The sequence below is a fragment of the Miniopterus natalensis genome, chromosome 13 (genome assembly GCF_054644295.1).
Source record: "Miniopterus natalensis isolate mMinNat1 chromosome 13, mMinNat1.hap1, whole genome shotgun sequence".
NCBI lineage: Eukaryota > Metazoa > Chordata > Mammalia > Chiroptera > Miniopteridae > Miniopterus > Miniopterus natalensis.
This window is the reverse complement of record NC_142093.1, coordinates 2,153,624-2,167,586: the sequence shown is the minus strand read 5'-3', so window position 1 is coordinate 2,167,586 and position 13,963 is coordinate 2,153,624. Positions and strand designations below refer to the sequence as shown.

Genomic DNA, 13,963 nt, shown 5'->3' with positions numbered 1-13,963 from the left:
CTGTACGCATGCGCTGGACTTTCCAGTTTGAAAGTATTTCAGTTCAGCAGATCCTTCGATGTTGGGCACAGGGTGAGACAAACCGAGCCCCTGCAGGTCACAGCCTTGTGACAGACACAGCAGAGCCCTCTGCAGGTGCGTCCCCTGCCGTGAGAACAAGGGGGGGAGCAGGGACAGCACCGGGGAGGCGGGGCTCCCCAGGGATCTGCCCGGCCGACCCGGGGGTGAAGGCGGCTCAGGAGGAGCAAGGGTCACAAGATGAAGTGAGGAAACGGCTCGGGGACCCCCGAGGTTCCGCCTCGCTGTTCCCTGCGTCGAATTTCTTTCATGGCTGCCCTGTGCCGGGCCCTGGGCACGAGCCTCCCCTCGTGACGCCCTTTACTGGGCGTCTCCCTCGAGATGCCCACACTGCGTGCGACCCTCGCTCGCTGCCGCCTGGCCGTCTCCCCGGCGGCTGCAGAGCCCCCGGGCTGATCCCGTGTTACCTGTGCCGTTCTGCTCGATTTTGAGTTTGATGCCTTAGGAGCATCTTGTTTCCCTCCGAGTTCCCTAAAGAAAACTCTAGACTAAGCCCACTCGTCGGAAAGAAGAGTGTTATGGGCTCTGTGGAAGGGTCTTAATGTTACTAACGAGAATTATAAAGTAGCATAAAATGAAAATAACTTGAACCATAGTTACTTTTGTAACTGGTTTCCTCTGTAACCAGTATAGACTCCCAAACACCAGCGTGACCCCTTGAGCTGTGACAGGTACCAGCAAGAGGATGGGAATTAAACTTAGTTTCCTGAACTTGACACTGTACAGCAGGGATGTCCCTGAGCTCGCAGGTTATGTTGTGGCCTCGGAGACTCGCTTTTGTTCCCCTGGTTCCCCTGAGTCCTCTCGGGCGGTAGAGGAAGGACTGTCGCGGGCTTTACGCGGCCTAATCACCCGCTTGTCCCCGTGCTTCTCACGGTTCCTAGGGTGTGTTACGAACGCGCCACCGTGAGTCCGACGGTCCAGACGTTCATCCTGTCTGCCATCTGGCACGGGGTGTACCCAGGATACTACCTGACGTTTCTGACCGGAGTGGTGATGACACTGGCCGCGCGAGCGGTAAGTGCCGGGAAATCCCTCTCGCCCCTCACGCGGCCCTTCAGTGGGCGCAGGGGCGGGCGCGCTGTGCGGTGACCGCCGGGCTGTGGGGTGACCGCCGGGCTGTGTGGTGACCGCCGGGCTGTGGGGTGACCGCCGGGCGGGCCTGCTGAGCGCTGGCTCCTGGAAGCGGTAACCTGTGGGCGCTGGTTCCGGGGGCAAGGGGGCTGCGGACAGGCCTGACCACGCAGACGGGCCACCCCTGGCTCTTCGGGGTATTGGCCTGGCTGGGACCTGGAGAAGCATTTTGGGAAACAGTTGAGCAGTTAGGTTGGTGGTGTGGGTGAGAAGAGAAGAGGGACACTTGAGTGTGAGGCCTTGAGAGTCCGTCGGAGGAAAGTGACGTGACAAAGGCGGTGTTGGGACAAGCTTGTGTCCCTTACAGGTAAGGTGGCTTCTTGAACACACTGGCAGGTGTTTGCTGCGTTCAGCGGTGAGGTCGTGGGGGGGGTGAGGGAAATGCCAAGAAGGGCTGGCTAAGGGCTGGGCCTCCTCATAGTTTGGGGTCTAAGTGGGGGCCTGAGGTGTGCGTGTGTGTGCATGCATGCATGTGTGCGTGTGCATGTGTGTACACGCGTACGTAACCACAAAGCATACGTGACAGAGTCTGTGGGTTTACAGACAGCAAGTCCCAGAGGGGAAAGGAGTCTGTTTTGGCTGGTCCACTGGAGTTGACCTCAGTAGGACGCGGTCGGACTTGGGCTTGGGAAGATGGAAGTTATTTCATTAGTGAGAGCAATGGGGGAAAGTGGCCGTCTAGGCACGGAAATGACACTAGGAAAATTCGGTTTGAAAGTGCGTGACAGGTACCTGTGGCTGGGGCAGGAAGTTCGTGGGCGCGTACATAGCGCGTAAGTGAGGAACAGTCCGGAAGAGCAGAGGAAGGGAAGCGGGCGGTCACAGGAGAGCCTGAGGCCCGGCCGGGGAAGAGCCTGGTCCTAGGCGGGCAGAGGGAACAGAGCGGCAGCCGCTGTGGCAGGCGCCCCGGCCCCCTCTGGCCACTCGGAAGGATGGTGTCTGGACGCTCCGCTCAGCACCGGCGCGTCACCTCGGAGAGACTCACCTGGGTCCTCGCAGCCGACCTCCGGGAGCAGCAGGCGGGAGGAGCCGGGACACAGCACAAAGAGACAAGACTTTTGGTTAAATCTACACATTTTAAAACAGATGTTCTAGAAGCTAAGAGCATTAAAACAGTGATATTAGAAAACTTTTTTTTCCCCCATAGGATTTAAAAAAATCCTCACCCAAGGATATATTATTATTATTTATCATTATTACTGATTTTAGAGAAACAGGAAGGGAGAGAGAGAAACATCCCTTGGGTGCCTCCCATGTGCACTGAGACAGGGATCAGACCCACCACCGGGGCGTGTGCCCTGCCCGGGAATTGAACCCGCAGCCTGTTTTGGGAGGCCCGTCCCAGCTTCCGTTAACGGACAGATAACCAGCCGCAGCTGCGAGTGACGCGGTCATTTACTTGAGAGCTCGGTGCCGGGACCAGGAGAGGGAGGGGCCGCGTCGCCGCCCGGTCGCCGGGGGCAGCGTTACTATGAAGAAACGGAAAACAGGGTCAGCTTGACGTGGAGACTGTGCTTTACCAGAAATGACTTAAGGAGCTATTTTTAACTTTTTGGGGAAATTTTTAGTTTTAATACAACCTGAAATCTACAGAAAAGTGGCAAAGAATCCCTGAAGCCCGCGTTTCTCTCTATTTCAGATGAGAAATAACTGCAGACACTATTTCCTCAAATCCCCGCAACTTAAACTGCTGTACGACGTGGCCACGTGGATGGCGACGCAGGTGGCCGTGAGTTACACCGTGGTGCCGTTTGTGCTGCTCTCCGTGAGGCCGTCCCTCGCGTTTTATAGGTGAGCGGGGCCCTTCCGGCGCGGGGGCCCCTCGTTTTCGCAGGACGCCCCGAGCTGTCGGGCGCCGTGGAAGGCGGGCGCCGGGGCCTCCTTCCCGGCCTAGGCGCGTGGCCGGGCGAGTCCCCCCAGCCCTCGGACGAGGGGCTGAGTTAGAGAAGCGCCGGCCGGCGGCCCCTCCTCGGACCCCGCGGCGGGGCGACTGGGAAGAGGAGGGTTGCCCTCGGCGGGGAGTCATTCTCTCCATCTCGTTAATCGGAAGAGCATAGATTGGTTAAGTTTTATTTACCTGTTTTGGCGTCACTCCGTCTTTTATGTTTCATCGGCCCTCTGCCGTCCCTGTCGTAGAAATTACTTGAATTTGGTATTTTATTTATCTCACGCCTCTCCCCCCCCACGGGTGGTACCTTTACGACCCAAACCTTTATTCCCCCTGAATTCCCCCACTGTCCTACACGTAGGACGGTCAGCACGGCTGTGGGGTCGGCCGTGTCGGATAAGCCTGCGGGAAGACACGCAGTTGCTCCTGCTGAAATGCCCTGTAACAGAGTCGTTCCACGTTTTTTTTTTTTTTTTTTTAAATATATCCTTATTGATGTCAGAGAGAGGAAAGGAGAGGGAGAGAGAGAGACAGATAGAAATATCAATGAGGAGAGAGTCATTGATCGAGCCCTCAACCCGGGCATGTGCCCTGACCGGGACTCGAACCCCGATCGCCTGGACCCCAGGCCGACGCTCGGCCACTGAGCCACGCCCGGCCGGGCTCCACGTTTTTCAATGTGATTGAGCTGCTTGAATTTCCCCAGGCTCCTCCCAACCCGTCACTTCGACTTAGAGCTGTAGGAGGAGTTCAGGTCCCGTTTGGCTTATGTTTCATCTGGGGAATGAGACTTCTGAACGTATTTTTAATAGCGTGACATTTCTTTATTGCGCAACAATAACCGTCAAGTGGCAGCATTGCTGATCGGTCACTCGCTTCCCGAGACTCCATGTAACTTAACTAGGGACAGTAGCCGGCAGGAGCGGCCCGAGCAGGGACGTCTCTGCCACCCCCGAGCTGTCTGCTCGCTCCGTGTGTCCCTCTGCGGGCTGGAGAGGCTACTCTCAGGTCGCCGCAGCTGCTAACGGTGCCTTTTCGTCGTGGGTCTATTTGGCCGTGGCCTCGCGACCCTTACAGAGGAACGAATGCCACGTGATGGCTGCTCTCAGGCTTCCAATCGGCCTGATAAGCTCCCCCGGGCGCACTGTCGGGTTTCGTCTCAGGGCGGGGCGGGGTGGCTGAGAGAATCGCCTGGTAAATAAACACATCCTAAGGGGGGGGCATGTGGCATGTGGACAGATGTACGGTTATTAAAGGTTGTTATTGATCCACATTTAATCTTTTCCCTTTTAGCTCCTGGTATTACTGCCTTCACATTATTGGTATCTTAGTATTATTGTTGTTACCAGTGAAAAAAACTCAAAGAAGAAAGAACACACGTGAAAACGTGCAGCTGTCGGGATCCAAAAAGTTTGATGAAACAGGACATGCGTCGGGACAGAATAGTTTTTTCACAACAAACAATGTGTGCAACCAGAACCAAGACATAGCCTCTAGACATTCGCCGCTAAAGCAGTGATGGGAACATGCTCGGCAGCTGTGTTTTCTGTTAACAGCGACCGATCTTAGCACCTTCTCATGGGGTTTGGGTTTGCTTGAAAAGAGAGTAGGTGGTGGGGGAGCCGGGCTGTTGCTGTAGGGAATTTCCTGTGTCCCTGATTGGAAACGGGAGTTAAAGAGCCCCTCCCATGCCATGTCCCCGGGGCCACGCCTTATAGAAAATAGTTCCAGGATTTCGACGGGCACTCAGGACCTCAGCATATGTCCGCAGGGTCATCTGTGCGCCCTGTTGCTGAATGTACGCTGTGTTTCCCAAGGCACCGCGGAGGCCGGAAAAGAATTGTGTCAATCCGGACCATCGAGAGAAATGAACTTTTCCAAATGAATGTCTTGCCTTAAACCCTCTATTTCCTAAAATATTGTTCCTCAATGGTATTTTCAAGTGTGACATTGTGAGGACTCTATGTCAATATTCCGTGTGATGTGCTGCAAAGGAGTTCTGGGGACGTCTGAGACAGGGTGTTTAAGAGTGTGGCTGCTTTAAAAACGCAATAAACATCTCAGTATTCGAAGGGTTTTCTGAAAGTATCTCAAATGACTATAGTACAGAGTGAATTTGTCAACAGCATGGATGCCAAGTTATAGGTAGCTTATTTTCCTGGAGAGTTTAACTACCTTGTGTCAGCCAGAGAGCCCTCCTAGGAAGAATTTCTTAAACGTAATTAAAGATCGGTAATGCGATACTTGAAGCTTGTTTTCTTACGAAAGAGAGAGAAGATGATGAAGGCAGGCAGCAGGCGTGAAGGAAGACAGGCCCGGGTGGCGGGGCCTGGAGCCAGTGGCAGACACAGGAGGCTCGGCGCACGGGGCGGGGACCAGGTGCTGGGCAGAAGCACATTCATCCTTATTTATCTGAGTTTTTGTGATATGTAAGACGTAAAAGTTTAATAACTTTTTAGTGTGCTGGACTCTTCAATGAAATCTGTCAGGCGTAAACGATGTAGAATTATAAAAGGGCTATGAGAATAATAGTGGTGGCTGGCTCGAAGGCTTGGAAAGAGAGACCGCCGAGGGAGGCTGCTGTCGGGCTGGTCGCTTTCTCCCCCTTGACAGTTTAATTCATATTTGGGAAGGTTTTAGGGAAATGAAAACTTAATGTCCTTGGGTCTGAGCCACGTTTTTAGAGAATACTATAAATTAGTTTCCAAACTCTTAACTTCTCACATTAAAATTTTGCTGTTAATACTTGTTAATGAGTGTTCGATTCTGTAAGTAGAAACATGTGCTTTTATCTCCTGGGCCATTTTCCCCACAATGAGCTCGCCTCGAGTCCCGAGCATCTCCGGGAATCCCAGCCTCACGATGCTGCGGTAGCCGAAAGGGGCGAGTGGCCGAGATGCGGCCTGGTCAGGGCCTCGGCCACGGACCCCTCAGCGGGGCTGGGAGCCAGCCGGGCAGGCAGGGGCCTCTGGACTGCACCTGCGTTTGACCGACCTCTTGTGGGATTTATTTTCTTTTTGCCTTATTTAATGAAATGCAAATTGTCTATCTCTGGTAAGTCTCTCTTTTTTGTCATTAGTCAACTTTCAAATGAAGTTAAGAACAGAGCAGCCACCCTGCCTTCGCGATGTATTTCATTGAAAGGAGAGCAAGCGTACTTGGAACTTTTGAGGCCCTAATCAGCAAAAATATCAATGTGTCTTTTTAGAACTTTAGAAACACGAGAGTGTTTGTTTGTGTGAAACGTGTCCATTTTTTTTTTTTTTTAAATATTTCTTTATTGATTTCAGAGAGAGGAAAGGAGAGGGAGAGAGAGAGACAGAAACATCAATGATGAGAGAGCCACTGATCGAGCCCACAACCAGGCATGTACCTGGCCGGGAACCGAACCGTGATCGCCTGGATCCCAGGCTGACACTCAACCGCTGAGCCACGCCCGGCCGGGCGAAACATGTCCATTTTTCTAAAGGTGACTTTTCCCACGGGAGGAGGTCAACCGGGCCCCATTACCTCCCGGGGAACAGCAGGTGGCCGAGGAATCCCCTTTCCCGTGCTTGGCTTGGAGCTGGCTGTGCATCCTGAGAGGATGGACAGTAATCATGGCAAGTACCTGCCCCCAAATCTCCTCAGTTTAATTAATGCTGCAGGGAATCTGGTCATGATTAAGAAAAAGTGAACAAGTTTAGAATTTACAGACAAGTCTAGGCATGTCATTAGTGGAAACAAGAAAGGTTAATGAAACCTTTTTTGTTCAGCCTATTTAGCCGTTTACAAACAGTCACCACTTGTTCCTATTCCCTGACTGTATTTTATTTCTCAGCCTGTGAACCTAAGATCACTGTTACCTCCTGCTCAGTGACTATAATCATAGAGCTACCACGGTGAAAACAAGATAATTGATGGACGTTCCAGTTACTTAGAAGATAGACTGATTTTCATGCCCGTAGATCAGGGGTGGGGGACTTTTTTCCTGCCAAGGGCCATTTGGATGTTTATAACGTCATTCGTGGGCCATACAGAATTATCAGCTTAACAATTAGCTATGCCCTGGCTGGTTTGGTTCGGTGGTTAGAGCATCGGCCCGAGGACTGAAGAGTCCCGGGTTCGATTCGGGCCAAGGGCACGTACCTCGGTTGCAGGCTCGAGCCCCACCCTGGTCCGGGCGTATGCAGGAGGCAACCAATTGATGCGTCTCTCTCTCATTGATGTTTCTCTCTCTCTCTCCCTTCCACTCTGAAAAGCAATGGAAAAAAGATCCTCTCGTAAGGATTTAAAAAAAAAGACTTATGGGGGAAAAAAAGGCTCCTAGATTTATTGAATTTCGAGTCCCACCTGTGGCTGCCTTGGGCCAGACCAAATGATTTTGGCCTGTGGGCCGGATGTTCCCCACCCCTGCCCTAGATCAACTTAGGTGGGGGTGTTTTTTTGGGGGGGTGGGGTGGGGTGGTATGTCGGGCTTTTTGGATAGCTTTTCTCTAATTTTAGAGAAATTTATTTTATTTTCCGTTACATATATTGGGGTTAATTTTGGAGACATAATCACAAGGGTGTCATCTAGAAGAAAAACTGAAGGGATGATTCCAGTTCCCAAGCTGGCCTTTCTCCAGAAGACACTTCTGCGCTCTGAGAAGTGAGTCGATCCACCTGGAGCGTTGTGGGATCGGCACCCCACTTCCGGAGGAGACCCCGAGGCGGCCTCGGCCGCTGTTAGCTCACTGTGAGCAGAGGGCGAGTCCCCGGGGCACGCTGGCAGCTTTTTCAGTCACAAACAGGATTCAGGGCATATCTATATTATTTCTCCCCTTTTCTGCATCATGAGACCACCGGAGGTGATCACTCAGTATCGTATTTATACTTTTGGTTAATTATTGTACCACTCAGATAAAAGGAGCAAAAGTAATTATTCCTCTCGCTTTTGTTTTCTTGGGACAGTAACAGTTGTTTTAATTTGAGGTATCTCAGCTGTCTCCATTTTACAAGTGGCTTATTCTCCGTTTTTAAAATAAGCATTTTTAAAATGTATCTTTATTGTTGAAAGTATTACAGATGTCCCCTTCCCCCTCCACTGACCCGCTTCCACCCCCTCCCCAGGCTTTCACTGCACTATTGTCTGTGTCCATGGGTTATGCGTTTTTTATTGGAACTTGGGATAATTGGGGAAATTTATTGAGCTTCTAAAACGTCCCGCATACTAGTGGTTTCCAAAACGCCCAGCCACCACCTGTGCCGCCGCAGTGCTTCGTGTGAGAAGTGTTTTTGTTTCTGATCCCAGCCCTGTGTGACATCACACACAGGGTTTCCCCAGGTGCCAGCTCTGAGAAAAGTTTACAGTGAGAAGGTGGTTCTAGAAGCCAAGGGCTCACACTGAGGCCCTAATGATGGGGGGCCGGGGGGACCCGGAGCGACCGGTGGCTCGTCTTTAGTGAGCCTGTGACTCGGACAGGCGCCTGCTCTGGACCAGAGCAGCTTCATGAGCCCAAAGGGTCAGTTCTCAAAGTTGTGGCCGGTTGTGTGTGTGATGAGTGGAAGTGTGAGCAGGATCTGTAAGAGTCCCGGCGAGGGCAGGGTCACAGTCGGGGTTACTGTCAGGGTCACAGTCAGGGTTACTGTCTTCAAAGCCCTGACTTTTCACAAGGTTTTCGGTGGCAACAGAGGAAAACCTTTGAAGCATTAACTCGGAAGGTGGCCCTTAAAATGAGTCTTTCATAAGGAAATCGCCTCCTGCCGGAGAAAAAGTTTTCCTTTATCTTTCTCTGGCTTTGTGTGTTCTGTTTGTGCTTGTAAAACTGAAGATATATGCTAAAAATAGTTTATACAAATTACCAACTTTCCTGGCTTTCCCACTATATAACTGCTCAAATGTTATTTCATTCAAAGGTATTTAAAACGTTTAATTTAGTTACAACTTATTTTAAACTCCAGAAAAATTAAAATGTTTGCCATTAAAATAATTATTAAATTGATGCTTTAATCTGAGGACTGGCTTACACTTAGGACAAAAGCCTTTCCTATTTAAAATTTTGAATATTCATGAACGGCTCTGGACATTTATACTTTTTTGTTTGTTCCCTTATTACAAACTGTTCAGAATGATTAGTTGATTGGTTTTAAGAGTTTCACATTATAACCGAAAGGAAAACATCCCTTGAGGGAAGAATTGTTTCCAAATGTTATTGCTGTCGGCAAGTGATGTGTCCAGAGTTTGAGACGTAACCAGCATTTGTGGGGCTTCAGCCATCAGAAGTGGAGCACCTCGGGCTTACGCGGGCGCGAGTCCCGAACCTCACTGAGATGCCACCTTCCCGCCCTCCGGGCCCCGGGCAGCGGCTGCCCCTCCGGCCGGGCTCTGCTCGCAGCCTCTCCCGCAGCCGGGAGTGTATCCGGCCTGGTCCCGACGCTCAACGGAAAGACTTGCATTTAAAAGAAGAAATTCCAGTCAAATTTGGGTTTGAAAGATTAGAATGTAGGGGGTGTCTCCAGAATTTTTCTGCAGCACCTGGCGCTCAAATCTATTTACAGCAGCTCTCATTACGGGAGAAAATTGAAAGTGAAGCTCCCCTGGTGGTGTTTGTAGGAGCCCCTACTATCCGTGGCCAAGCTGCACTTAGAGGCTCTTGCACAGAGGATGCGGCCGATTCCATTCTGATGGATGGGCTGCTTAATCATGTTTTCATATGCTTTAAAATATTTATTTTAATAGGCTTTTAAACATTATGGGACCCCAGTGAAGAACCGACGAGCTCTCCAGGCCGTTCATTGGGGAGACTCTGAAACAGCCTAGAGACAGGTTTTTATGCCGACTAATCTGCCTTTAAAATGGATTATAACTGTCTTCGTACACCTTTTATAAAGCAAACAAACAAACAACACTGCCCCCCCCCCCATGTTCTATAAATACTGGTAAGAAGATCCACGCAAACCGCCGTCTTGAGCTCACTCGGTGACGCAGGGCCACCTCTCAGTCATTGTTATCAGATTTTGCTGCTATAAAAAGAAATGGAAATGTAATGAAAAACCAAAAGTTACAGAATAACAGCCGTAGGATGACTAACCCTTTTCTGAATACCGTGTTGGAGATGGAAACAGTGACTGGCTGCCGTCTTCTGGAGTCCTAAATGACAGGGTCCTGCCGTCTATTCTGGGGTAACCTCTTTGAGAAACTGCTGTGTCGTTGGTTGTCCTTTTTGTTCTTTCCTAGTTAAGAGTGTCACAGACTTTTACAATGTGCCTCTTTCCCCAGTTTCAGTATTTCTGGTTCTGTATGTATGGATTTGTCACAGAAACACATCTGCTCTTGACTTTCTCACATGGAGACAGGAATCCAGCATCCAACACGGACGCGTTGGGAACCAGCCTCCTCCATCTCTGTCACCTGCATGCGCTGCCTCCCCGGACCAGAGGGGCAGTGACACAGGTGATAGGACTGAAAGTAAACATAATTCGGGTGAAACAGGGGAGACCCTTCTGCAGAGAGGGGAGACGTGCGGTTTCACTCCTGTGGGCCTTACAAGCACCTTGAGTTCCGCCCAGGAGAACTCGGACACGGTGCCCCAGATAGGAGGGGGTCCCCGTGCCACATCTCTGGGTGAGACTGGGATGTGGTGTTCTGCGCGTTTTGTTTTTATGATTCCAGAATATTTTTTTAAAGAAGCATTATTTTTCAGCAGATCCGCAGATAGTTCTGGTTGTGTGGCATCTTGAAGCTACCGCTGGGGCAGGTCCCCTGTAACGCGGCGATTCCTTAACCACTTGTTTCCAGCCTGTGTCCTCAGAGCTGCGCCAGTGGCTTGTTGCTGGGTCTCAGCCATGTTTTTAACTTACATGTGAATGTCTTTTTCTAATCTCTGTGTCTTTAAAACGGATTAAACAGTAGTTTAAAAATATATGTGTGTGTTTGTGATTTCGGGGGTTTTCATTTCCACGTGTAGAACTGAAGAGCAGGCCTGTCGTGAGAAGCAGTGGTCTTTTTTCACTGCAGGATCCTTCAGAACGATGATAATATTTTAAGGAGTCATTGTCTCTAACTGCTTAAAAATTATTTAAAAGAAACTGTTATCACTATAAACACTTTGAGAGGCAATGAAAACAGCCTTAAATTAGTACATAGTATCTCGTGTTCTCTCTGGGGAAAGAGGGTGCCGACTTTGCTCACGTACCAAGGAGCGGAGCTGCTGGCCCTCTCCCTGCCTGACCACGTCTGGGTTCTGCATTTGAGAGGCAGAGCGTGGGGCGTCCCACTAGGGTTCTGTGCCACGATCACAAACTTAGGGGGCTTGGAGTGGCTGTGGACACTGTGGCGAAGAGTGTGGGGAGAACATCTTATATGAAGGCGTGCTGTTGTACCAGGATGCTGGGTGTAAGACATACAGGTGAGGCCAGCCTGGTGCAGGTTAAAACATACAGGTGAGGCCAGTCTGGGTGCTTTCTTTCCTGAAGGCCTTAGACAATGATGGCAGATTTAAACGACCCCACTTGGAGATTGAGGGCTGTGCCAAAGTTGGGCCACGGCCCAGAGGAGCGCGGCCCGCGCCCAGAGCTGCCCACCAGCGCCCTCCGCCCTGCGCCCTTATGTGTCTATTCTGACTTAGTCTGATGAGCATGGCCGCGAAGGTTAACTTGATCGACCTGGCAGGAAGGAAGACCCTGGAAGGCCGATGAGAACAAGCCTATCTAGGCGAACATTATAACACTTTTTATTGTTTTTCTCTTATTATTACTCCACAGTTGCTTAATGAGTTGCTACGCACGCGCTGGGTAACTAAAGAAGTCCCTGCCCTAGTCCTCCAGCAGCTAATAAATGATCACCAGATAAAATGGAAAGAGCTTCGTTAGGGGCGGGCGCAAAGGACCTCTGGCAGGGACAGGGCGGGACTGGAGGGGGGTCGGACCCCTGCAGAGGAGCTGGCACCCGGCCTGGCCGGGAGGAGGGGCTGGGGCTGAGAAGGCCGAGCGAGGAGAGGAAGACATGCCAAGGATTTCATAGCGCTGTCCACAAGTGGAATAGAAATAACCGGAGTTGTGCAAGTTTAGACCTATGCGCCAACTATCTAATGATAACATATCTTCCCCCTAATTAGAAAGGAATAATAGGAAGAAATTGAGTTCAGCCAATTTTTAAAAAACAAGACTGAACTATTTCACATAAACAGTTCACTGCAGAGCAGTGGAAGAGACGCGCACGCCCAGCGCTCAGACGGCAGATGCATTTGCTCTGCCCCATCAGGTTAGAAATTCCTTTCTTCCATTGAAAGAACGTTGCCCAGAAGGCCAGCCTCCCTCGCCCTCCTTGGGAGTGATAACTGTCAGCCTGAGCCGAGCCTCTCTCAGTAAGCTGCTCATGTGCTTGGCCTTTCTTGGAAGCTTAGCTCTGTGGTTTTAAAAATAATTTTATGTTCTATTTCCCGCAGCTTTTCCAGGTGTCCATAGCAAGAAGGGCTGTGCTGACTAGATCTGCTTGTTGCTGGAGCCAGGTGGCTGCTTAGGTTTTTAATGCCATTGAGATACAGCATTCTCTCCGCTCGTAAATTTTTTTCTACTTTGTAATGCTGTTATCTTTTACTCTTCCAGTATCTTTGTTCTGTGTTTGAGTTTTCTGTTTTGTCACATCTAATGTGTGTATTAGCTCTGCCAGCGGAAAAGCAGAACCGGACACACTGTGCCCGGGGGATGCCAGTTGCTGGTTGCCACCCCTTTCTGCAGGGTGAGCATGAGAACAGCCTGGCACAGGCCCACGACAGGAGCTTGTATGCCAGCTGTTTACAGTCATCCCTGGGGAAGTCAGCTGCCTGGCACCCGGTGACCAAGGGCCCTCCCTCTGGCCAAGGGGCCACCAGAAGGTTGATTCCTGTTCCCCACTGCACATGTTTTTAATGCATGAGTCATTAGCCTCGAGAAAAGTGTTATATATACATTGCCTTAGGATTGAGGCTCTCACATCCAAAATAAAAAAAAAAAATACACAAAACTAACGGGTAGTGGAAACCCACCCCGCAGCCAGCCCTCAGCATTTACAGTAAAGCCGCTTACTCAAGTGGTCAGCACAGGCCCTCTGCTTCCTTCCTCGCCCCAGCTCTGCTGAACCGCTTGCAGGGTCGTCTTTGCCCCTTGCTGAGCGTGAGGGTCGGCTTCCCATTTTCCCTCACTGGGTTTATGCAGCTTTGGGCTGTGCCCACTGCTCTCTTCCTAAAGGTGTCTCCTTAGTGCCTGTGGAACTGTCCTCTCCCACCGCGCCCTTTACACCGGTGCCCAGCATTTTCCCGAACGTAATCATCTTTCAGGGGCACAGTTAGGTCAACATTAATTAAAACTTAATTAATTTCTTAATTTTCATCAAGAATATCAGAAAAGTAGACAAGGAAGTGACTCAGGCTGCGTCCGCCGCGAGGAAGTGGCCCAGGTGACCAGCGTCTGACTCTGAGTCGCTGGGCTCAGGGAGAAACTGACTAAGGACGGACCAGGGGGTTTACACCGACGCTCATGTGCTCCTGACGCTTCATTCCGTAGGAGTGCGGGCCCCAGGCCACAGGGTCAGCAGGTGTTTTTAGCGCACGGTGGGGCTGCTCTGTGGTGGAAATTCCTGTGAACCCCTAAGCAACCCAGACTTCGTGCGGCCCAGTGACTACATGGACGTTTCTTTTATGTCTAGACTCATAGCATTTCAATATATATATTTAATATATCTTTATTGACTTCAGAGAGACGAAGTGAGAGGGAGAGAGAGAGAGAAACACCAATGATGAGAGAGTCATGGATCGGCTACCTCCCACCCACCCCCACTGGGGATCGGGCCCGGGCCTGTGCCCTAACAGGGAGTGGAACTGTGACCTGGTTCATGGGTTGACGCTCAGCCACCGAGCCTCGCCG

General features: G+C 50.8%; 1 protein-coding gene across 2 annotated transcripts in view; it reads left to right on the top strand.

Annotated features, from left to right (window-relative positions):
- Positions 1-5,433, top strand: part of MBOAT2 (membrane bound glycerophospholipid O-acyltransferase 2) — a 66,611-nt gene extending 61,178 nt beyond the window's left edge. For both annotated transcript variants that reach the window (XM_087823323.1, XM_087823322.1), the window contains 3 exons: positions 963-1,095; positions 2,852-3,003; positions 4,394-5,433. In XM_087823323.1, coding sequence (XP_087679449.1) covers positions 963-1,095; positions 2,852-3,003; positions 4,394-4,619 — 511 coding nt within the window. In that variant the 3' untranslated portion in view covers positions 4,620-5,433. The remainder of the gene's footprint in view (positions 1-962; positions 1,096-2,851; positions 3,004-4,393) is intronic.
- Positions 5,434-13,963: the final 8,530 nt, after the last annotated feature.